The sequence below is a fragment of the Simochromis diagramma genome, unplaced genomic scaffold (assembly GCF_900408965.1).
Source record: "Simochromis diagramma unplaced genomic scaffold, fSimDia1.1 OVJJ01000603.1, whole genome shotgun sequence".
In the NCBI taxonomy this organism is placed as follows: Eukaryota; Metazoa; Chordata; class Actinopteri; order Cichliformes; family Cichlidae; genus Simochromis; species Simochromis diagramma.
Genome location: NW_024387414.1, coordinates 14940754 through 14967888, shown reverse-complemented (window position 1 = coordinate 14967888; position 27135 = coordinate 14940754). Strand labels below are relative to the sequence as shown.

The window sequence follows — 27135 nt, the reverse complement described above, 5'->3', positions numbered from 1 at the left end:
CTATTGCGGCATGGCTTTAGAGGAGTATTATAAAAGATCTGCTTAAAGATCTCCTCGATTTCATCAACAATCTGACACTCTGAGGAACAAATAATTAGTGTGACCATAGCTGTGCCTGTGTGGCCTTATCCTAATAATGCTAACACATCACCGCCATGCAATTCCCGTGCAATTCCACTGTTATCCAAAAACTATTAAAAACACATTAGGATTACCGACTTCTGCTTTTGCTAATGATGAAAATGTAATCCTAGTTTCATTGCTACAGTGCCTGCAGTGGTGGTGCTGCTGATTAAAGACAGGTCATATTTTTGAATGCAGACCTCTGGGGCAATAATAGTTGGTAAAACTTGTTGATAATTTAACCTCTAGTTCACCCAAAGTGCACACAAAAGTGTCCTTGAACATATCACTGAATCTGAGGTAATCAGGCTCACACTTCCCCTGCACCTCCAGCTCTTTACATCACTCTCAGGTCCAAGGTTAATATTAAATATCATGTGATTTTTGAACACATTAGTCAGCATTAGAGCTTCTTGATTTTAACCCTCTAAGAAAATACAAAACTTGGGAAACTTGGCTGTTATTTACCTTTTTAATCTCGTTGCTTCATTCACTTTCATTTATTAATTTGAAAAACGATTATGTATCCTCTATCTGACTAAAGTGTATTGTTAATATTAACTGATTAAAGTAAAATGAATGGTGTAAGCCTCTTTTAACAAGTTATGTTGCTGTTTTATTCCAAGTATATTTAAGCTTATTTTAAAGTAAAACAGCCACACTTTTCAAAATTACCATAAACAAGTTTAACATAACAGCTGTGCTATGATTACAGCTATATTCACAAGTGAAACGATCACTGTGGAAATGAGAATCGAAACATCTCTTTTATTTGCCATCACACAGTGTTCAGCCTCCATTTAGGTGCTCACTTTTTGAATGGTACATATGGTTCATTTTGATCATTTTATCCCATTAGACACTTGCTTAAAAATTGGTATAAATATTGGTGAAAATTTGTTTTTTAATGATATCAATATTTTGACCATAGGAAATCTAATCCGATCTAAATATTTGTGACACATCTGAAGACATTTCTTAAGGCATTCATTAACATACTGTTGTTTAAACGAGGTAGTAACTGTTAACAAATTATGCTTAAAAAGGGTTTAAGGGTTGCAAACAAATCTTTTATTAATCTAAATTACTGATTAAAAAATAATGATCAAATGGCAACACATAACCATTACCTTATTTAACAGATCCACTTTATAAAACATCTGAGCTGTTATTATAATGACGATGATAAGAGCTACTATGATTATATAAGCTATTTGTATGAAATAGCTACATGATTTGGTTCGAGTTGAATGGCAGGTGGGACTTACTTCTGCAGATGGGTCTGTGGTCACTCCAGGCTGCCAGTGTGTCAGTGACTCGTTGACAGGTGATACTTTTGGATCCCTGTAGTACGTAGCTGTCATCACAACTGAACTGGACGCTGGAGCCAACTCTATTTAAAGGGACACAAAATTAAAAACGCTTGTCAAAAAAAGTAAGAAGAGGTACTCTGAGTCCAGTTCTGACTGATACCCCAAAATCACTGTCAGTTAAAAGTGTAAAAACATGAGAAAATGCCCCTAAATCACCAGAAAAATCGACTCTTTCAGTTCAAATGATGTACGAATGCTATTGATGGTATAGAAGATGAGGTGGCTGTTAGATCCCTGACAAATAGGGCATCATCATTCTAGATCAGTGGTCGGGCTCTGTAACTCCTCTCTTCCTGTAAGATGCTTTTGTAACTGTATTGTAACATGTTTTTCCTCTGTCATCTGCTCTCTTTTGCTTCTCTGTTCTCAGCTTGTCATGTCTTCTCTCTATCCTCTCTCATCATTTGTTCTGATGAGTCTTGTTTTCGCATTTTCTCCAACACCCTGCTGTCTAACATGGGAGAGGGACATCGAGCCATCTAAGTGGAAATCTGCATGGTGTCTTGTCTGTAAAGCTTAATGTCTCCTCCCTGCTGACACACACCACAGTCTACCACCTGGCCAAACATTCACAACGTGGAGTTTTGGATGTTCATTGGCTCAGCCCTGTTGTTAAACACTGTAGAGTCGTACAGCCAGGCCAAATCTTTCTGTTTACTGTCTTTGTTACATTGAGTTAAGTCATTCACTTCTGCCACAGCTTTCACCAGTTTCGTGATGCTTTGATGGATATGACTTTTATCCTGACGCTCACTATTTACCTTGAAAAGAACTAAAAATCTTCCTCTCATAGTTACATATTGTTTTTCTATTAAACAAAACATCGCAAACATGCTAAGTGACAGCGATCTTGTACGTCCCCAGAAATTTAAAACCCCATTCTACAGTATGTTCTCCTATTAGCCCTGTTTCACTTCACCAAACCACAATTCAGTTCCACCTCATGTAGCTCAGTGCTTAATGATGATTAGATAAAAACACCAAAGACATCCTTGCCAACAAGCATGCACACACTTGCACATAAATGCTTAGACACACTCACACAGAAGGAGGTAATGCTATTTCACTAACTCAAACAGCTCCATTAATGGCAAGAGAGTTAGTGAAGTCATACTATCTACCAGCAAAGAAGACCAGCAGGAATCCGAGATTAAAAGATGATTATCGTTTAAATTTTTTGGCCTGAAAATAGTTTCAGAAAATGGTGAAAATTGAGCACGTTACATTTCACCTGCCACTGATGGTAAGTGGATGAGTCCCAGGGAGAGATCATAATTTTATAATAGCTCACTCCTGATTAAACGGAATAATTTGTCCCTTTGTACTGATTAGTGTAGGTGACTGACACCATTGAGTGAATAATTTAAAAATCCCCGTATCCACTGAGTCCTTGTTTACCGGCCAAGACTTGAAACTTTCCTTGCCAGTCTGTCCTAGAAGTGGGGCACGCAGTGCAAGCAAGCTTGGAGCTTGTCGCGGGGCTGCTGTGAAGTACAATCTAACGACATCTAAAAAGACTACATCAAATGCAGTCACACTGACAGGATGGATAGTGATTTTTTTCTAGGATTTATAGGTAAGTTGATCAACAACCCACAAGACCAAAGTGAAATTTTTGCAAATGTAAATCAGATTGGGATAAAAAAATGTCCAAACGCAGCATATTTAGGCGGCTTGACCTAGACACTTGCATAGAAAGCCGCACCCCCATCACTGTCTCTGACGCATGGTTCAGGTCACAGCGAAATGTAAACTCTTATTAATACTGTATGTCAGGATCATTCACTTCAGAGCAGATTATTTTCAAGGACCTCTGTGAATTCTGTGTTTGTTATCAGACTAGAGAAACGTTTAATAATTGTGCACAGAGACCTTTAAAAGAAGTTTGCCAAACTCAAATGACACCCTTATGTCCTTTTTACTCAAAGTGGTTTTTGTCTAACTACTCCAACATAAATGCCTCATCGATTGAGTGTTTATGCGATGGTTTTCCTGCAATAGATTCTCACATGTTCCCCTGACCAATGAGCTTCCCCCTCGTGTTACTCCATTTGTTCATATAGTCAACAATAGGAAAAGTCAAGGTGGTTTTAAATGTTTCCTATTTCAAGAATCAGTCTGCTCATGGCAGCACTGTAGGTTTGGGAAATGACTTCATCTACATTTCATGCTTACATATGCCTTCAGACTACAATAACTCTTACACTTATTTAGCTACACCTAAGCTAGCTAAAAGGTATTTCTTATCTATTTTAGATGCATCCTTTTTGTTATCTGTCAATCAATTCTTTACACTTCATTAAATATTAGTCTTGTTCAAAGCTGTTTTTTGCTAACATCATTCAACACATATCTGCCAAAAATGTCTGATACTTTGGTAAATGAGTGATTCTGCCTTGTCACTTCACGTTATCGAGCATAAATTCACAGGAAAATTGTTCCAGTGACAATAGAATATCTCAAATAAAAAACATTTTTAGAAACAAAATATTTATCTAGCCGTACATATCAGAGCTATTATTGTTCATTCAATACACACATATTCTTTACTTCAAAGAAAAACTGAAGAATACTCCACATGTTTACTTCCCCTCCTTACCATTTGTTCTCTATTAGTCTGAGGAACATCTTCAGATCTCTGTCTCTCTCCTGCTCAACAGCCTAACATTTTCTGTATTTAGGGCCATCACTCTTCAGTGCTTTCAAGCTTTCTCCTGCCCACTGTTCTCTCAGTATACTCTCTTTGTTACATTTTGCAGTACTTTCCCGAATCTTCTCTGTGCTGTTATATTATTTACATAATTCCTGGATGCATTAAAGCAACACCTAAGAAGGATGGAAAATTAAAAGCCCAATAATTTTTAGCAGTTTTGCAATTGTTTAGATTTGTATTTTTTATCCTACTTTACCCCTACTGTGCTACTCCTTCATGCCTTTAATTACTTCGATTAGAATAGTCTAAAGCATAGCCTGTATTGTATGAAATAAACTTAATAGAAAACTTGTGCAACTTTCTATATCGTGCACAAGACTGTTGTTACATGAAAATGTTTTTATAGGACAGAATGTAAGCTATGCCATGTACAATATTTTGCAATCATATAACTCCTTCATTAAAGCCATAAAGAAATAGTATAGTGGTCATAAAATAGGACAAAAAATTGTCTATTAGGTCAAAAAGGAACTGCAAAGTGTGTCAACATGTGTCCTAACTCTTGGAAAAACTCCAGTATAAATAATACTACAGAAGTAGCTAAACCAGCCTTTAATTGAGCTGAAACCAGGACTACATTTGAACAACAGAGTGAAATGAATGAGGTTTACATTATTTTCTTGAATAAAGGGGCAGCACATTATAAACTAGTGTGATACACATGTATCAAAGGATAGAGCTATATGAGATATGTCTATTACATTTCTTATATTCCTCAAATGAGAATATAAGGCCAATAGCAAGACATTGAAGAATATGCCTTATAATAACTGACTCATTAGGGTCATTAGGAAATAATAAGGCAGTCTTTCATTATGCTGTTAAATGTAGACGTGTTCATTAATTCACTTTTCTGTAAGGAGACTTGTTTGAATAACATAAGCTGCACTCATGAAATGAGAGAAGCTGAAAAGCCACAGCCATCGTGACATATATGTGGCATTGCTGATTGCTGAACTTACTGTATTCAAATATAAAGACTGTACTATAAGCCTAAATGGGCGATCGTGGCTCAAAGAGTTGGCAGTTTGTCTTGTAACCGGAAGGTTGCCGGTTTGAGCCCCGGCTCGGACAGTCTCGGTCGTTGTTTCCTTGGGCAAGACACTTCACCTACCGCCTACTGGTGATGGCCAGAGGGGCCTGATGGCGCGATATGGCAGCCTCGCTTCTGTCAGTCTGCCCCAGGGCAGCTGTGGCTACAACTGTAGCTGCCTCCACCAGTGTGTGAATGTGAGAGTGAATGAATAGTGGCATTGTAAAGCGCTTTGAGGGCCCGAAAAGCGCTATATAAATGCAATCCATTATTATTATTATTATATCTGAGTAACAGCTGAATTTTATGTATTGTGTACACCAGACAAAGGAAATAAAGGTTCATTCAAAATGAGGATGATTTCTATGGCCTTCCTCTCACCTACAAAGCTGTTCCAAACACTGAAGGTTACCAGCTAATGACTGAGGTGAGGGTAAAGACACAGCTGCATGTTCAAAGAGCCTTAAAAAAAAGTTAAACTTTGCAAGCATCCATCTTGCTTATGTATTTACAGATTTTACAAAAAGAATTGAAAACAAAGCTGAAAGAACATTTCAAACAAATATATATATGTGTGTGTGTGTGTGGAAACAATTCTAATACGTCTATATTCTATCCCTTCAAAAGCCTACGTCCATATGTTTTTGGATAATAGAGCAATTTTGTAGTTTTCCCCTACAAAAAAAAAAAAAATGTGGTCATTGACAGCCTGAAGTCCAGAACCCACGAACAACAACATATTCTGCATTTGAGATGCAATGCAATTTAGATATTCTGTTAGTCCTTTACTCCAGCCACCTTCAGTTTTGTCTTCAGAAACTAAAAATCACCTGTTAGTTTGAGATTAGGTCCCTGACTTGGCAATGGAAGAATATCCAATTTCTTTGCCTCAAGAAACTCTTGGGTTACTCTCGCACTATGCTTTGGGTCATCATTCATGTGCACTATGAACACTGTCCAATCAGTTTCACAGTATGTGTCTGAATCTGAGCAGAGAGTATAGTCCAATACACTTCAGAATTCATCCCGCTACTTCTATCAGCAGTCACGTCATCAATAAACACTAATGGCCAGATTCCACTGGCAGCCATAAAATGCCAAAAAACGGAACCATGTTTGATCGATAACGTTGTGTGCTTTGGATGATTTATTTCCTTCTCCACACTTTTATCTTGATTTCTAAGTCTAATCTGATATTCAGGTTCTTGATTGTTTGGACCTTGATGTAAACCGAAGGTGATGTGATTAAAAAATATTGACTGTAGACTTTAACACCCACCTCTTTGAAAGCGCTTTGACAGGGCTAAATGTTGTGAGAATGTTTTTCATACAACAGTTCAGCTGTAGAACAAGTGAACCTGGACTCTAATCAATACTTCAGAGAATTATGTCATTGCCCAAAAAGCTATCGGCCCAACTCGCTCTCGAGCTGAACTGCAGTAGGAATATTTGCTGCTAGAGCTGTTTGGTAGTTAGATTCCACAGGCAGAAAACTAATTCTGAATTGATTCTTCTGTCATAGCTTTAAAGTTGATACTGTTATGAACAGTCATGAATTGATTTCACATAAAAGAGGTGATTTAAGTACATGTCCCTTACATTTAACATGCTACTTACATCTCTAACACAGAGAGTTCTTGGACTGCCCCCCTTTACTATTGTTTGTGTGTTTGCATATTTAATGAGATGGGGACATCTGGATTACATCTGAATTTGCAGGATTACATTTTTTGCTAATATTTTGTTTTCCTGTAGGTGACACTTCTTGATGTAGGGGCGGCTGGTGAAGCAAACACTAAACAAAACATCTGTTTGTACAATTTTTTGTGTTTTTCCAAGTAGGTTTCAACCCAGTTACATATGGTGCTTTGCATCTAAAAAGCTCATGTTCTAACAACACGTCCCCAATGGACATACATTATTTATAATGATGCATAAACCACAAAACACTTCAGTCTCCCGGAAAATGAAGAAGAACTAGATGTTCCTCACACAGTGATCAATTTTGTCAGCCAGCTACAACACTGCTGTTATCGCTTGAAGTGAGAGAACAGTACAGAGGAGTCATTAAACCTAGTTAGAGAAGTTTTACTCTACTTATGTGCTGACCATTATCAAACGTGTATGTAGAATAGACAGGTTAAGGAAAAGCAGAGCATGGTAGGCAGAGCTCATTTAGGTTTTTTCATTAAAACTGAGAACTTAACTGGTTTACCACAAGTATTTTGTGGCCAACTGCCAATCTGTTCTGACTTAGTAATTAAAATGCTTCAACAACTCAAACCAAGCAGAAAATAAACAAACACTGAGGAAACATCCCTGCACTCACATGTCAGCCAAATGATTTGATGGCTTGTGCCAGGTTAGCTAATGTAATGTATTGCAACAAAAGACCTGGGACCTTTCTAGGTCAGTCTGATTTCTGCATGTGAGACAACAACATTTAGACTCAAGAGGTGAGTCTAAAAACAAAATACAGCTTTACTTACTGGAAAGTAGAGCCCATCCTCTTGCCGTTTTCGGGAACTCCAGGATCCGGACAAACATCACCAGCGAGACCACTTTGACCCACTGAAAGAAAGGAAAGAAAGATGGATGCAGTGTCTAGTTTCAGGATATTATTTTACATCCTATCACGGAAATTTAGCAGTTTTAGAGGGATGCATGCATCCTTTTATGCCAACAGGAAACTTATTAAATTTGCCTTCATACCTCCTTTTGCAGTGAGATGAAAGTGGATTCTGAGTATTTTTCAATATGTGATTATAGTCCAACCACGATGTACAAACAAGATAACTCCAACTGTGAGAACTAACACCTAGCGGTTCTTGAGAATTTTAAAAAAGAGGCATGTGCTCACCTCTTCAAGTTGGAATTTAAAGTCCATCCTTACTTGAAAACCTTTTCTTTTTGTGTTTTTATGTTCTGTGTTAAAAAATAATGCTGTAAAGCCTATGAAATGCAAATCTCAGCTATTCCTGGTTTTGAGGAAGGAATGAGGAAGACAGTTGCAAACAACAGTTTTCTTTCTTTCACTGAAAGACTTCTAATTTTAACTGATGGGATAAACAAAATTCTGGAAATGGACGAGCCTTTATCACTGTTTAGTTTTACACCTTTTATTTATTAAAAAGGAGATCACATAGACTTGCTTTAACTCAGCCAAAGCAGCCAAAAAACTATTTTACCAGACACTGAGGACTTTTCACATTTAACTTTTCAATTTGCATCAGCTCTATGCATTTCCTTAGATGTAATAGCAGAAACTTGCCATAAGGAGTACTGCAATGTGATCCAGAGGCGGGATTTTAACCTATGATGTAAGGCAGGTTTGCCTTCATATAAATTATTTTGTGTGCAGTTTAATAGACCTTTCATGGCTGACATTTTGACTTGTCATAGCAGAAAGGCACAGTAAAATATATTTTGTTAACAATAGCTCAGTTCTATCAAGTGTCCTAGTAAACCATGACTGGGAGCCAGCATGCACAATACCAGGACTGAGACATAAAAGAAAAAACAGGCAGGGAACATAAAACCAACCGATGGCAAAATATCACAGAGTGCTTATTAAAGTCTTAATGCTTAACTGTTAAGAACTTCCCAGTGCTGTGTAATTTCTCCACTCTCCTTTTCATTATCGGGACCACCTTTATTCCCTCGTGCAAGAATGATCTAAAACTCAGTGTTATGTGTGTAGGCAGATGACTTTCAGCTTTTGGACCATTTATGTTTTCTGATGTTCTGTTTTCTGTTGGGTTTGTGAGAATTTCTTTTTTCAACCACAGTTACAGAATTAATAGTTAGTGAGCTATTTGGTTAGTTTTTGGTCCATATTGACATAATAGCATCACACAGTTGCTGCACATCCATGATGCCAACCATCCGTTCCACCACATCCCAAAGGTGCTCTACTGGGTTGAAATCTGGAGACTGTGAAGGTCATTTGAGTACAGTGAACTCACTGTCATGTTTAATAAAGCAGTTTGAGAAGATTTGAGCCCTGTGACACGGTGTCTGTTACCCTGCTGGAAGCAGCCATTTGATGATGGGCACACCAAAGGGATGGACATCGTCAGCTACAATGAACTTGATACTGATCAGGTAGGCTCAGTTTGTACAAAGGGATCCAAAGTGTCCCAAGAAAATTCCCCCCACACAATTATATCACCACTAGCCTAAACAGTTAAGGGAATACAGGGTGGATCCATGCTTTTCACCAAATTCTGCCCGTACCATCAGAGAAAATTGTCACATGCCTAAATGCACAAGTTGCAATCTGATTGGCTTTCTCAACTATCTGCAGTAACAAAACAAAACAAAAACAAGATACATGACAAATTTTGTCCAGCTTGTATTTGCGATATTGAATTGGTTTCAGAGTTTGCTCAGAGTGGGAACATCTGCTGCATGGCTAAATCATAATGTAAATGTAAATGAGACCAGACAACATGAAAGAAACCAGTTTAGACCAGCTCTGTCTTAATGGAACTCTGGGGATGAATAATGACGGTGAGCAAAACACAAATAAAAAAAGAGATAGGAAATAAGTAAAAGTGCGGGGAAATGAGAGCTCTAAACTGTGTAGTGTGAAGAAAAGCATGTGAGAATAATCTTGCAGGCTTATAAAATATTACCCAGAAAAAGTGAAATATCTGACCTCTGTACACTTCACCCTGTCTTTCTGCCCATCTTTTCTGGTATCTGCCTTACTTGCTTCTATTTCTCTTCCTGTTGTCTGTTTGTATCTGCTCCCGCTCACTCCTCCTTTCCACTTTTGCATTCTCAGCGTGCTCCCTCGGCTTTTTCCCCCTCTCACATTAGCTGCAGTTTACAAAGGGATGCCAAAGTTTTGTGCATCCTAGCATAAAAGATGGATGAATGATTTGCTGCATTTGTGTGATTGTGTTTTGTGCGCGATGAGAGGTTGTGAGTGTATAGACTGTTTGTGTGAGATATGATGCAAACAGAACAAGCTGTCTTATTGCTCTGCCGTGGTTTTGATGTTCCGTCCAAAAAAAATCACCACACAGACACACTCTAAAACGCACTTTCTCTTTCATGATCGCTCACTGCTTTCTCTCTCACTCGTGTTCAAATGGTTTTCATTGGCAAAAAATGAAAAGGTTCATACGGCGGAAATAAATCCAGCTCATGCAAACAACATGAGATTGTTGTAGGAAAAAAAAGGACAAATATCACTGCTGGGCCGATATCAAAAATCCTCACGCTGACTTAATCCAATTTGCACTTAAAAGATCATTCAGCATTTAAACATAACCTTATGACGCACAGTGTAATTTACATATTATCAAAGTCTCCTCAGCAAACCTTTCATGTATAAAAGTCAACTTTTTAGGAATTTTCAATAAATAAATTCAATTAAAAACAACAACAACAAAAAAGGATTTGTTTGCTCATTGGTGCCTTTATACGTTTAGTATTCCTTTACCTCAGTAACTTTCTGCCATTTGAGCCAAAATAAGACACAAGTTACTATTAGTTAATTTTTAGCAGCTGTGGTTACAAGTTACAAGCAAACACTCCAAACCAATCGATTGATACGTTAACAAAGATAACAGTGTTCAGGTTTGATTGACGCTGTCAGGGTTTGTTTTTTTTTAAATTTAACTGAATATAAACGATTGATCTGGTAGTTTGATGGGTGTTACTGATGTTTTGTACAATTCACTCACTTATTTGAAGAAAGGATATTCCAGCACAGCTTGATTTATTAAACTGACTTCAATGCAACTGTTGCTTAAACTTAAAAGGAGTGATCATTGATAGTAAAATCAGTATAGCCATGAGTATTTTTACACAAAATATATAGTGAGATCAGTATTTCAACACTTCGTCTATTGATTAATTCAACTTTGGGCTGTGTTTGTTTTTTGCTTTTTTATAACACTGAACCAATATGACAACAAACTTCACTGTCACATCGCCAATGCTAAAAAGCCTGTAACAGCAGGTGCTGCAAAAGGGCGCACCTCCCAGCCCGAAGATTACTGAGGAACAAAAGTGGTTGAACAAACATGAGTCTTCCAGGAGTTACAGAACATTTGCTCTGTTGTTATTGTAGTTGCTGTTTATTTATTTAATTTTAGAGTCAGCACGAAACCATTAGCTTTAGTCATTGTGTATGCAACAAGCATAAAGAGATTATGCAGCTACTGCCATCACCACTATACATCACAGCAGCCAGACTGGAGGTGACACCATTTTTTAAAGACAAGAGTGAATCATGAGCCATTAGTTCTGGACATCATAAACTCTAGAACAGACTCATGCAAATGAAATTTTATGGAAGGCCCCCAAAACAATCCATTAAATTTAAATCAATAAAACTGGAGTCTTAAATTTAGGGTTACGTGTTGTATTTTTTAACTGTAGAAAACAATAATGTGTACAAACCGGTGGTCTTTGAGTTTGAACGTTACTGACAACACTTTTAAAAACTGTAAAGTTTCGCAAAGTCTTAAAAATAAGCATGAAAGCAGGGAAGTTGAATACTTTTTTACAGACTTACAGAGCAATCCAAAGAAACAAATAAACACATTCGAAGTGAGAATGCAAAGCAACGAAGCATAAAGGTTTAGTTATTAACAAGTAAAAGACAAGAATACAAAAGAAACGGGGCCATAAAGAGAAAAGCAGGAGCAGTGAGAGTGTTAGAGCATATGCTGGTGTGTGTGTGTGTGTGTGCGATCAGCTGATGTGTTTCAGCTAAGAGCTTTTGAGGTGTACTTCAGATGCCTGCAGGATGACGGGAGAAATGTGTGAAGTGTCTATTGTTGATATACTCTCTTGCGCTGCCCTCTTCTTGTTGTCTCTTATCCAATCTGCCCTCTTTTTCTCCTCCACCTTCTCATGTTCACAGGTCAATCAACCCAAGAGCTAAAGTCTACAGCCCACCAGCCCCACGCTATTACGTCGAGTTCATCACATTTTCGCATATAAGACGTACAGTATGAGAGTGAACAAACCCATAATTACATAATATTTTTGAAAGCGTGCCTGTGACGTTTCCTCCAAACTATTTAGCTGTGGTGTTACGCTATCTGACAAATTTACATTTTAAGTGGTTGTGTTTCTTTCTTTCGAGTAGTCTGTGGCCCAGCACCATATTGCCCGACAAGCCTAAAGAAAACACTGATTATAAATTACGCTTCCACAATGATCATTCATTACAGTTGTAGGTCCTTGTCTTGGGAGTAACGCTCCTTAATCACAATCTTTCAGCCTCTCTATAATTATGACACATCCTCAGCAGTAAGCTAATGTTACTGCTGAGAGAGGGCGACTCCGCCATGGGTTGGTCTCAGCGAAATTATTTCGGGTTGCTTTACATACCACTCTGAGTTTGTAGCTGTGTATTTTAATGATCTCATCCTTTAGATTGTGTAAGATTTTTATCAATAGCATGTATGAAAATTATTCATAAACCGACCGTCTGTGAACCTATTTAAATCTGTACTTGTGTGTGTATTAGAATGTGCTTTAATATAAGCTTGAGGCTGTTACAGACAGTCTTTTAGATTATGATTCATAAGCACTCCACTCTCTAGACAGGTAAAACTCATTACCATCAGTCTGGTTCTTTGTAATGATTACATATTGCATAAAGACTGCAGATTCTTCACCACAGAGCTATAATATTACCACTGGGAGTCATTTAGTCTACAGAAGTGTTGTTCAAAGACTAGTTGAGGACCAAACGTGGACCTTGGATTTCCTTTTTTTAAATATTTTAATGGCCCTGGTTGCCAACCTGATGGTCTACACTGGGATAACCTTGCTCAGCCAATGTGAACCCACATCTACTCAGCTTTGGTCCCCATGACAAGCATGTGAGCACGTTTTCAATGAACATGGGCCCAAGGTGAGGTAAATTTCTAATTTATTTCCAGAGCTGCAGAGGCTAAAGGGCTCCCTGGACTAAACAGTTAACAGTAATTATCATCACTATGCTTTGGGTCCACATAATGATTACGGATAACGAAGCTAATGTGCTTAAGTGCAATAACAATTTTACAAGTGGGATAGTTACTTTTGAATCTTTCAGCATATATAAACCACTGGTGATTACAGTTATTTTACAACATACAGGGAATTTCTCTCCTGCAAAAACAATTTAAAAGGTCAACTTATTTTTTTCTCCAGCAGAGTTTTACTGAGTCTATTTCTTGGGGTAATACATACTAAACATAACACTATATGTCACCATGCATTATAAAAACCATTACTTTCTGACTTCAGATATTCTTTATATGGAAACAGCTTTGGTTATGGTCATGTGTGAGTCTGGACTGTGTGTGTACTTTAGTAAATCTAAGTAAAGGTATGTTCTTTACCCAGCGTCATATCATTGAAGACTATAATAAACTGACGTGCCCCAGGAACTCCTTATATAATCACGCACACACTCAAATACGCAGAGTGCAGACCAGTTTAAATATTAATTGCAGCAACACATGGAGAAGCACAAAAGCACATGAGAATTTCCCTTCACACGTGCACATACGTTCACACACAAAAAACGCCACACTAATGTTAATTGCGGCAGTGCATGCTTGGCTGAGCGTGTAAATCGGCAGAATTATTGATGAGGATTCTATTATGAAGTTAAATGCTAAGGGATGGATGAGGTATGAGGCTGGGCTTCTGTGATAATTAAAAGCCCGTGTCACAGGATCGGAATGCTGTTTACGGGGCATCTCCAAGCTGCCAAGACATATGTCTGCCATCAGAGACTGTAGAGATATTTGTCTTATTTACGGCTAAATTTATTGTTTTGCTTCCTTGTGGTCAATATAGTGTTTAACTTTATTTGGTTTCCCATTAGCTGCCACTGAGGTGAAAACTATTTCTCCTTAGGTCCACATAAAAGCAGAAGACTTCCACAGATTATCCCCTTGCTTTCCTAAATAACAAGTGATCTATTCTAATCACTGCATGTCTAATAGTTAGCAGAGACAGTTCTTTTGGTTTTGAGATATCACAAAGCTGAATCGGAGTAAATACTTAATGGTTAAACACAGCCTCTAGAGAAAAATCTTTGAAACTCTACAACAATTACACATTACTTGCCAGCATTAGAACAAATCATTGGCGTATTAGTAATAAATCATCTTGAAAGTTCCACTGACAAAGCTTTGGGCTTATTTTTTTTTTGTCAGAGAACTGGCTGCTTTTATTTTTCAAAGAAAAAAAAACACACCAGTTGTGTTTCATCTCAAAATTAGACATTTTTTTCTGGCAGGATGCTGCAAACTGGTGCACTGAACAACAAAAATTAAGGTTATTTAAAACTGCACAAATCTACAGTCACTGCTTTGGACTTTTAAGAACAGTATTACTTTGCAGTTCCACCATATGTTCTTAAATATTCTTTCAAGCTATGCCTGGTTGTCCTTTAAACTATTTTAAATGAAACCAGGATTTTATTATTCATGTTTAAAACAGAAAAACTCTGAGGTTGGATAAATACAGTACCTCATGTGCAACAGCAAAAACAGTGATTTTTTTTAAACTTAAAATAAACCATTTTATACCAGTAAGTCATTCTGGGCTCTGATCTTATTGTTTTTTTTATGTTTTTCTTGGCTTATCTAGCTGCTAGCCTTGCCTTATGGATATATTTATATTCAAGTAGAAAGTCTGGCTTTCATTGTAGCTTTCACCAAAATAAATCCCACTCAGATGATATACAGTGTACTATATGCAAATAATGTGCAGACTATTTGCACTGCAATATGGGAAAATAGTCAAGTGGGGAGCTTAGTAAAAGAAAAAGGGGGCAGAACAGAAATTAAAGAAGCACTTCAGAATTTTTGGTCTTTGCCCTCCTGCTCTGTGAGACGCTTCACTTTCTTTACTGACTTAGAATCTAACAGACAGGCTGTTTCTAGTCTGTGCAATAATGATTTCAGCGTCTCTTTCTGGATTCTTGGCTGCACCTCCAGGGGCAATGAATAAGACACAGTGGGAACACTTCCAGTGTTGGCAGAGCAACACCAACGCTTTATTGTGCCCACTTTTGGAAATTTATATAGTTTAAAAAAGTTAAATGGGTAAAGAGTGCCACTGGAAGCAAGAGTGGCAGTCAGCAGAAAGTAAATCACTGTGCTACACTGAAGTTTGCTCTTCCTGACACCTCACTAAAAACGTATAAATAATCAGAAAGCACACACAAAATACTGGTGCGATACTGGTGTGGGAATCTAACACAAGGATATGGGTGCTAAGCAACAAAACATATTTGGTTATAATCTTTCACATCAAGTAAAGACTCATGAAAAGTACAAATGATGAAAAAACAGTTTTTGTACCAGCAGTTTTTTCCTTACTTTTACAATACCACAGACTTAATTGTTCTCTGTTGTGTAACTGTCTCTTATTTTTGCATATATTCCCCTTGTTTTGTATATATTTCTCCTGTTTGTTATTTCCTGCTGTTTACACTTTATATATGTCATTCTGGCACAGTTTGGTCGCAGCTTTGTTGTACATGTACAATGACAATAAAGAGCTATTCTATTCTATTCTATTCTTTTCTATTCGCTGGCTCTCTGGAGGGTCTGATCTCTAGTTTAGGAACTAGACTAAACCTGTCAGACTTAGACAATGCTACTTTTGCATTAATGTATCACTAATAAATATGTAATGGATGGGAACTAATGGAAACTATAATACTATATAGTCAAATTAAATCAATCCACTGTTTTTTATTTAGATATATTTAAAACTTCTGTTTTTATTTATTTGTTTATTTTTGCTTTTAATATTCTGATACTAGTACTCAAAAAAGTACTAAGAAAAGATTAAGTAACCTGCTACAAGAAACAGAAAGAAAAGGAGAGCATGATACCAATTCCTGTCTCCTAGTAAGTCGACCTCATTGAAAAATAGATGAAATCACTTCTCCTGCCACATCAAAGATGGATGCATCCCCTGTGTCCTTGCATATATACAACATTTCTGTGTGTGTGTGTGTGTGTGTTTAAATATGTTTGACCAAATGTGTAATGCAATGCCATCTGAACAACGCGGTCACAGCATCTGCATCAGCACACAAAACCACGGCAGATTGTAGGGTACTTACAGACAGCGTTTTTGTGACTGGAGTCTTTGCTGGGCATCATTTTCACCCCTCTAGACTTCAGCTCGATTGCTTTCTTCACTGTGGGAAGGAAATTAGCAGTTATTCATTTAATTATACATCACATCTTTTAAAGATTTAATTGTTTGTCTTTTTTGCAAAACACTAATTATTTTAGGGGGTTGCCATTTGGTGCACCTATGCGTGCAATCCAAGAAATGCTTCTCACCCCCTTGCACTTACAAATCCACAACAAATTTATAATTAGAACAGGAAACAGCAAAAGAAACTGAAGGAAACAGAAAAGTGAGGACAAAGGGGAAAAGGGGGGCAGCAAAAGAGATGAGCAGCATTAAAATTTATTCAATCTATTTTATCCTAAGTGGCAGCACTGCCGAGAATAACAGGAAAATCTGTGCTACAACTAAACTGCATTCCACTGAGAAACAGAGATGGCATAAAAAGCACATCTCTCTCCCGATCCCTCTCGCTCACGCAGACACACACAGGCACAGGAAATAGTAGACGCACCAATGGCTTGAGAAAAGAAAAATAGCTGAGGAAGACAGAGACAGCGACAAAACAGATGAAGACAAGTCAGGAAGCAAGATATGCAGGAAGACAGACCAGTCTTGGATCACTGTGCTTTGTGTTGGGAGCAGCCAATTAAATCTGATCCATCATATGGAAACTGAAATTCACCTTAATATACTCATTAAGCGACATAACTGATCAGTCAGGCAGGAAAATCCCATCTAGTCCAATGAGTTGATTTAAATCACTTTTTATAATAATAATAATAATAATAATAATAATAATAATAATAACAACTAATGTAACTAATGTGTGGGATCGTTTGTAAATGTGTTCGAAACAGCATAATTTTCAAACACACAGTGATGCATACACACACTACATACAAGTAATTATAAGTATAACACAGTGGTAAAAATTACAGAGACATAAAAGGTGTGTCTGAACGAGTAATACCTTGATACTGAGCACTGAACCCTTTTCTTCTGTGATTGCTGTCGGAGGTGAAATGTATCCGAACCCAGTTCTTATTTGAAATCACTGGCGAAGGGCAGAGTTGTACCAGTCAGCCTGGAAGTAAGCAAACAAGAACTTTATTAAGAACAAAACATAAACTGAACATGATTGATGCAGACAGATACCAAACCTAAGACGTAAGATATTCTAATATTCATAGCGCTGTGCTCCTTACTGTGTCGTACGACGCTGTGGACAGTACAGCACAACATCACAAGGCAGATCCTTTGAAACACAGAGTCCATCTACAGTGAATTTTGCTTTATTTTGTCGATGTGAAATATATTTCTACTTTTCTCTAGTGGCAAGTATAGCAACATGCTGAATATTAGATAGAGGTTTAGACCCTCCTTCAGAGATAAATTATGTTTATCACAACAGTCTGTTATAGCAAACAGCAAGAAAAAAATGCACAGTGTAGTTGTTGGAAGAAAGTGCTGTTCTCTAATTACAAATAACCAGCATGATCAGCTACTGTGAAAAATGTAGCAAAATGCCTATTGACAAACAACTGTAAATATGTAAGATATGCAAGGCAGAGCACAGAGGTGCAGAAAAACTACTGGATCTATGTTTCATGTGAAAATATGAAAATGTGCCAGTGTAGAGAGAAGTTTCTAGTGAGTTCAAGGTATAATTTTTGAGTCCCTTTGATTTGTCCTCCATGGTACAAAGGCTGGCTATAATTTAAAGAGGTTTTTGCAAAAAGGCAATTTGTTCCACTGGTTTGGAAATGCAGATGTGGGAAGTGAATGATATTATCCATTCCCATTATGATCAACCTTCACCAAAAGCATAATGTGTGCACTTGTACTGGTCACAGTCCTACTTCAGTGTCTAAGTGGTTTCCATTGAGGGAAGTCCTTGCTGAAAAAAATACATTTGCAAAAAAAAAAAAAAAAAAGCTGTAAAATTTGTTATAAAAATTCATCAGCAAAAAAATAAGAAAAAGCAACTTTGTTAACTGAAAAACAAGGCTCATCTATTTTGTAAAGTTGACTGAATTAGGATATAATGCTTAGTGACTTTGAAAAAAAAGTGTATATTCCTGATTTCATAAGAGCTGGGCTAGAAACTATCTGAGTTTCACACACAATCACAATAAACACCAAACCCTACAGGGGAAAGTTAAGTAAAAGAGGGGGCTGTTGATAGTAAAGCAGAAGAAAAAAGAAATAACTTCACACATTTTTTAACCATCCCTACTAAGAGGATAAGTCAGTACCCTATGGTAAGTCTTACATCAGATTTAGCTTCTGTTACTTTTCTTTACCAACGGCAACCAACACGGCGTTAAAAAGAATAAAACAAAAAGTACGGAAAAAACGATGCACACAGAGAAGCGAGGAAATGATGTAGGAGATGCTGCCTGGAAGCTCATGTTCTACCAACCTCTCTAGAGCAACAAGCGCCACACTAACTGCCCTTTAATAATGCCGCAGTTACACTGAGTAGACTAGAGAGAGCAAGTTACAAATACTCATGAAGAAAATGAGGGAATAAACTATAAAAAATTAAAAAGAAAAATGTAATTAGAGAGCTTCTTAGAGAACCTCATTGATTTGATTCTTTGATTAGATTTGATACTGTCAATAAAGCTGGGTTATCAACTAAAAAATCTGAGGGAAAAAAAAGAAGAAAATCTGTAAGAGGATAAAAAAAAAACCCTGCCAATGTATCTACCCCGAGGCGATATAACACTATAGTACACACAGTGAAAAGCTCCAGTACTGTAGTGTGATGTGTCATCTCTCAGAGAGTCAACTAGCAGTCTTTATCAGTGAGAGCACTTAAATATAAATGTCTTGTCGTGTGGCACATTAACACAAACAATATAGTGCATGATATGAAAACTAGACTAAAAAGGATGGGGCTCCCTACAAACATTAACAAAGGATATATAGGCTTGTTATTGCAGTATTTATTTTGTGTTTCAAAACTTCAGCGAACCTTTACAATGATTTCAAAAGAATGTGCAATTTTATCTCAGCCTAGCCTGGCAGAAGATGTTCTCAGACAACCTGTCTGATGTAAAAAAAAAAAAAAAAAGGAAAGGTCTATATGATGAAACAGCTTATAGTTACATAAGGATACAGTGCTAGACTGTGCTGTTTTCTCTTTGACTAAAGTCAGATTCAATCAAAAACTTACCACAGAGGAACATTGTTTTATACAAAGTTCAATAAAGAGAAAGTAAGCAATGCTACATTATGGCTGTACTTATATATATTACTAATACATTATATATGAGTACATTATATCACTCTATTAATGTATAATATCAATCTCTCTCTATATGTATATGTGCTTTCCTAACTATCTTAAACAGAGGAAAGAAACATGAAGCAACATTTACGTTTTATCCAGTTTTTATAGCTAAGTGCTAGAGTGCTATATTAAGTTATGTTATTTTGTTACTAATGCACCGCTGCATAAGAAGCAAAGGTGGAAAGTAACAAAGCACAACTAAAATACTCAAGACTCAAATAAATATATACTTAAAGTAAAGTAATACATACTCAAGTAAAGTACAGATACCTGCATTTTCAGGTGATTGCACTTTACCGTGAGTTACTGTTGCCGCCCTGTAAACTCGAAGCATTCTGGCCATTCTCCTCTGACCTCTGGCATCAACAAGCATTTTCACCGGGAGAATTGCCACTCACCGGATATTTTCTCCTTTTCAGACTATTATCTGTTACCCCTAGAAACGGTTGTGTGGGAAAATCCCAGCAGATCAGCAGTTTCTGAAATGCTCATGCCAGCCCGACTGGAACCAAGAGCCATACAATGTTTGAAGTCATTTAAATGACCTTTCTGATTCTCATGATTGGGTTAGATACACGATATGGACAAAAGCACCAGACCAGCTACACACTACAGGAGTTGCTTGGCCTGTGAAAACCATTGCTTCCAGTGCACAGTTTTTTTTGCAGATGTTAATACCAGAGGAAGTGTGGAACTCTGGAAAGCAGTTACTGAATCAGTTGCACTGAGATGACTTTCCTATCCCCATGCCCATATGTGGTCTGCCATAAGTGAGCTCTTTAGAAGGACCAATGATTTCATGGCTAGGTGCTTTATATTATACACCTATGGCAATGGACCTGAGAAGACCTGAATTCAAAGATTAAGAGGTGTGGCCCAATGCGTTAGTACATTAATAACCAGCTGAAGTGTATTTATGTGTGTGTTGACATTTTAGAAAAGTAAGTTCTGAATAAGCCTTGAAGACCTAAAAGTTGTAATTAAAAGGTTCTCATGCACTCCAGATATTATAGGGCTTAAACGATTACAATCTTGTTTATATACAGAGTTTAATTTAATACAGGGTAGTAAATTCTTATATGTCTCGAAAATAAAGAGAGGTGGGGGAAATGTTAAGAAGAGAAAGGAAAAAAAATTGCATGATATGCTGCCTCTCTTCCATTATTCATGCGTACTGGCGTCCTGCCTGACACTGGAGTGAGAGTGAGACAAGGGGTCAGAGAGGAGACAGAACAAGGGATGTGGGAGATGAGAGTGAACTAAAAAGAAAGGTAGAAAAGGAGGAGAAGCAAATGAAAAGAGAGGTTCCCTTAATCTTTCAAAAACAAGCATGCTTGACAAAAAAGGAAACAGGAGAAGAAGAGAGGAGAGACGTGAAGGATAGGTGGAACAGGAGGTTTTTCCACAGAAGAATAAACGCAAGTGAAAGAGAGCTTAAAAGAAAGACACGAGCAAAGAAGAAATAATCGGAAGGAAAAACACTGAAGAGGAGGTGAGAGCGAGAAAGTCACTTAAATGAACAGGAAGAGAAGGATTAGACTAGTCGCTTTGAGAGGTCAAAGTGATAAAGGGAGAGAGAAAGAGTCAAGCCTAAATGAGGTTGGGCAATACTAATACGAGATTGCAAAGAATGGAGATGAATGAGAAAGAAAGTGACGCTGGAAAGGAAAATGAGAGGAGGGATGGAAAGAGCAAAAATAAATAAAAAATAGAATCACATAAAGAATTAAGCTGTGAGGATAAAACAAAGATGAACATGTCAGGGAAGAGAGAGAGAGGAATGTTTACAAAACTCAAGAAATATGAAAGATGAAAACACTGGAGAGGGGAAAAGAGAAAAGGAGATGTTTGACAGACCAGGGGGGGGGGGGAGAAGGGAACAGAAGACGTGAGGCCAAGTCATGCAGCAGAGAGGAGATGGACAAGTAAACCAAGACCAGCAGAGAGCTATTTGTGGGAATATTCTAGCACTTTTCTATTGTTAGGGAAACTAGCCTTTTTGTGATACGAAGATAAACACAGACGCACAACTTTATACTACTGGGGCACCAATGTTTTGGCACCTACTCTTCTGACTGGCTGCTTGAATTGCTGCAAATACATATTTTTAACCTTACTGCATTGTTGCACTTACTGCAAATCCCTGTGGATGTGTGCATCTGTAAAATGGCAAAAAGCCACAGTAAAAATAAATTATTGTATACAGGTCACAAGTGTAAAGCACATCATCCACAACAGATAGCTGTTTATTCCCACTCCTTAGTGCAAAACCTGGCTACAATGCTACTTTAAATGTCACACTCACCCTTTTTACACTGATACACACAGAGACACACACCGGCAGTCCCACAGACAGTAAACATAATTTAAAATGTAAATGTAATAACAGGACAAGTGATGTGTCACAAAGTGGAGAAAAAGAGAGTAAGAGGAGGACTGGCAGTTGCACGAAGGGGAATGAGGGAGAAGCAGCGGGAAAGGATCAGAAAGCAGGAGATCTAAACGGAGGAGAAATGAGATGTAACAGAGGGACATGAGAGCAGAACAAATAGGAAGAAAGACAACATTTGGAGAAAAAATATCTAGCCTCTTTCTTTGGCAGTCATTGAATGTGTCATGAAAAGGCTCTGAGGATGGACAAGGTTCATCTAAAGATGCTGCAGGCTGGTTGTGGTGCTCTTTGAACTTCCAGATAAGTATAGAGGCCAGAGGGTCAGTTCAAATGATCAAGGACTTGCACACCAAAGCATTACTATGATAGACCACCGAGGTCAAGCTGCTACAAAAGAATCTAATGTTGAATGTCATGTGTATGAAGAGCAACTTGGGGACTGTCTCAGTCGCAGAAAAACGAATGGGCATTTTACCGACTTGATTATTATTAAACACTACTTTTTCAAAATCCTCATGCAAATTCTTGAGTTTTCAACACTGAGGAAAATCAGTGTCATTACTGTAGTGACCAAGATAGAACTAAATTTAATAAACTGTTCTTGAAAACATGACACTTGAACTTATTGTAAGCACTTATAAATAAGGACTCATTAAGTTACAGAAAAAGATCGCCAACATTGTTTCTCTTAGCATCGAAAGACAGAGGCAGAGGATGAGAGCTGGGCAAAAGGAGCACAGGGGAAGAGGGAAATGAAAGAATAGCCAGATAGAGAGCTAAGAGTGCAGAGAAAGAAAAAAATAAAGGCAAGCATGAAAAGAGTGAAAGGTGGAGGTAATGGAATGAGAAGAGGGGTTAAGAGCTGCAGAAGACCTGCAGTAAACCTTCAATATAATGATCAACAAAGCTCATTTCATACAATCAGAGAGAGAAAAAATACATTCAGATCTGAAGATAACAGTAGTTACACTGTCACAGATAACAGTCTATATTTCATAAAAAACATTAAGCTGAGTATTTATGTAACCAGTGGCTGGTAAAAGAAGAGTAACAATACGAAACCAAGTATGGAAAACAACAGAAATGTATATGATTTTTAAATACATCGTGAATATTTAAGCATCACCAGGTGCATGGACACCTCATGCCTGGACTGCTTATCCAAAGGCCTCTGTAACTCCATATCCAGTTTTCCAGTATTCTTAAACAATACTATAAAGATTCCCTCCAATAGGACTGTAGACGACGGCAAGCCTGGAATATGTGCACAGGGACTTCACAACACTTCTTTGCATCTATTTTTACTTCTATATTGACTAGAGACTAACTTTTACCTGGTGGACATGACATAAAACTTTAAACTGGATCAGCTCATGTTTTACACAGACAGGTGATTTGTGCACTGTGTCCAGCGCGCCCTCCCAAAGTTCCTCTGAGATCTCCTCTCACAGATTATCGGAGAAAAAGAAAATGTATGAAGATTTATGACATCCCTTTCACTGTCTTTGAAAGTACATCCACAGGTATATCAGCGTGTAATACAGGAAACTGAGGAAATCTACTGCCGACAACACTGCTGATTGGGTAATCTTGCTTTTACAGTATGGTTAGCTCGTATTTTTTTTCTTTCTCTGTGGTCTATATAGTTCAAGTTATGACAACATTAGAATTAAAACGTGAACTGAAACCATTTGCTACATGAATCTGTACCTTTTATATGATGTCTTTAGGCAACTATTTTTTTGTTACATTTCTATAATATGTCCTTACACTGCCTAATTTTAGGACCTGACTCTCAGAAATTGCCTTTTCCCCACAAAGGTCATTAAACCTTCAAGATCATGAATAAGTTTGCAATTTCAGAGCACTCACATTTTTGGGCTTATGCTTGTAAGAGGCTGAAGTCATTTTTCATGCTCCTGTTTCACCAAACCAGAGGCGTATTAGGTTTGGCGCTTCTGAATTGATCAAAGGGATTTCTAGTCAGAGTAGTATAAATAAAATCACTGACATTTCTCCATCTGTAGTCAAGGATGGATAGCAAAGTCATAGGGTAACAAAGCTGGTAGGTTATTCGAATAATAAACATGATACACCACTTTCTGCCATTATGTGTTTTTATTTTTTTGTACTGTACTATTATTTTTATAGTATCTGAATTGAAATTAAAAAAATTGAGAGGTTCATACAGATTATTATCAGCATGGAGTTCTCTGAATGTTTCACATTTAACTAATATGCATCTGCTCTTGATGCCAGTCCATTAGGAGTTACACCTTAGTTACACCTACTGTAGGAGTAGTCTAAGCTTGGAAAGAAAAGCGTCTGGACTTCTTTAAGTTGCTTGAAGACGTTTCACCTGTTATCCGAGAAGCTCCCTCAGTTCTAAGGTCAAATGGTGGAGAGTCCCAGATTTAAGCCCTATGGGTGTCCCCCCAAGAGCGACATGGACCCCCTAATGATCCTCTACCTAATCACATGAGCCAAGGTGTGAAAATGGGTGTAGGTCACAACCTAGCCCCAAACCTGGCCCGACCCTATCATGTGATTTCCTGAGGTCAAAAGGCCCAGAATGTGAGTGTGTGTTATGGCGTCCGAGAAGGGTTCTCAAAACTGAATTATAGATGGCAGACAGCTGGTGTCGTAAGCCACCGGCTCTGTTCAAAGATGGTCATTCACAGTGGATATTCAATTCAATTTTCAATTCAATTTTATTTATATAGTGCCAAATCACAACAACAGTTGCCTCAAGGTGCTTTATATTGTAAGCAGTGTTGGGGAGTAACGGAATACATGTACCGCCGTTATGTATTTAAAATACAAAATATGAGTAACTGTATTCCGTTACAGTTACTGTTTAAAAAGGTGGTATTCAGAATACAGTTACTTTGTTGAAATAAATGGATTACACTGCGGTACTTTCCTGTTTCATTTTGTCGCGGGTCAGGACTGTTTGGGTTTTGTTTGACAGCTACGTTCTGTTGTTCCAGGCGGCAGCGTTACGGTTGCCATGGTTACAGGGCGACGCTGTCTCTCTCTCTGCGACTGTGTGTTTCCTGAGTGAGAGAGCACCTTTTCGTTGTTGTTGTTGTGCTAAGCTAACAGGCAGAATGCTACAAGCATAGCTCTAAAGAATGTAGCATCATGGGCAGTGTAGTCCGTGTTGCAGGGAGAATGGACTGCCATACACGTTATGGGTCTGTGAGCGTGAGGAGGGAGAAAAAGGGGAGTGGAAAGGTACGAGTTGTCATCGAGCAAAAACGGGAGCTGGAAGCATGTAAATATAATAATAACCACTGCAGCCAAGAAGAGTGCCTGACGAGCCCAGCTGTAAGTTAGCTATTAAGACTCGACTGTACACCGTGTTCGTGTTTTCCTCCGAAAACAATAAGTTCCGTTGGAGCAGCCTTTCGACGCCTCTCTCTGTCTCTCACTAGCAAAGTTGACCCACACAACAAAGTAAAGCTAGTTTTCGGCTATGAGCCGACAGGGACCCCGCCGTATTAGTCAGAGGTCCCTTTACTACAGTTCGGAGTCGCGGACCTTCAGTAATAGTAATAAATCACAGCAATAGTACATTCACGTTGTTGTAAAAAGCATGATAATCTATTAAGTAATCCAAAGTATTCAGAATACGTTACTGTCATTGAGTAACGTAACGGAATACGTTACAGAATACATTTTGGGGCATGTATTCTGTAATCTGTAATGGAATACATTTTAAAAGTAACCTTCCCAACACTGATTGTAAGATAGACCTACAATAATACATTCAGAGAAAAAAACCCAACAATCATATGACCCCCTGTGAGCAAGCACTATGGCGACAGTGGGAAGGAAAGGCTCTCTTTTAACAGGAAGAAACCTCCAGGAGAACCATGCTCAGGGAGGGGCGGGGCCATCTGCTGCGACCGGTTGGTCTTCTTTCAGCTCCTTAGACTACGATGACCTGGATGACTGAGAACTTTACAGACATACTGTAAGACTAAATGCTACTTGAAAGAACAGATGCATGCAGATACACACCCCCTTCATCATACACAGGCACAGGCCACACATTCGAATACATAACATCTTAAATTTAGAACACCAACCCCTCCCCACAAACCATTAATATGTAGCTGGCAAAAATTGCATGACTAATAAAGTAGAGGAAGAAAGTTGGGTCAGTTTATTTGTATAACCTACTATCAAATGTTCAAGTCCAAAGCCCTTTCGGAGCTGTGATACCATTAGCACACAGCAATCAACAACACAAATAACTGGATGTTTTTGCTACCTTGTGTCTTCCTGACCCTGTTTCTGTCAATCAATCTTTTTTTTGCCAGTTCGACCTCACTCAACAGGTAGTTTTCAACCCAGTAAAGCACAGTGGACCAAAAACTGGGACCAGCTATTGGATTATCCATCACATAATCTTACAAATTAGACTAAGTTTCAAATACCATCATAGTTGAGGTGTACAAACAGTTTAACATATTCACTTGTCTGCAGCAATAAAGTTTTGTCTCTGAAACGAATACGAGGTGTGGAATTGCATAATATGACCAATTCTGTGCGTGCGTGCGTGCGTGTGTGTGTGTGTGTGTGTGTGTATCAGTGTTTTTGTGGGTATATGTATGTGTGACAGCTAGTCAACCTGACATTCAACTTGCCAGCTAGCAGACAGGAACATGAAACAGGAAATTGCTTTTGGGACAGCCAATCAGAAAATGCTCTCTGTAAACAGGAAGAATCCATCAGAGTAGTCTTGTCAGGTGTCAGTCATTTTCACAATGACCTGTTTTCATGCCTCAGTGAAAATGTCAGTCATCACTTAATCCCACCTCTGGAGAAAAGTACTTAGGATTGTATTAGGTTGTGCATGGCAAAACCCTTTCCATTTTATTTTAGGTCTTTTTTTAAATCATGTGGGTGGTACAACTAAAACATCTCTTGGTTTATTCCCAATTTGGGAACTTTGTTGTACACATCTAGGTTTCTGTGTTTTGCTATATAGCTGAAAACATCTTTTTGAGATGATGCATATTTTCACAGCCTGTTGCGGTGGCTCATTAGATAAATCACCAAGTTACCTCA

At 38.0% G+C, this 27135-nt stretch overlaps 1 protein-coding gene across 1 annotated transcript in view; it reads right to left on the bottom strand.

The window, feature by feature from the left end:
• The window catches only part of LOC120721224 (CUB and sushi domain-containing protein 1-like), a 412254-nt gene that overhangs the window by 162755 nt on the left and 222364 nt on the right, over positions 1–27135 (bottom strand). Inside the window, 5 exon segments of the mRNA XM_040011416.1 lie at positions 1392–1516; positions 7732–7813; positions 16350–16427; positions 17337–17430; positions 17432–17450. Of these exon segments, the coding sequence (XP_039867350.1) occupies positions 1392–1516; positions 7732–7813; positions 16350–16427; positions 17337–17430; positions 17432–17450 (398 nt within the window).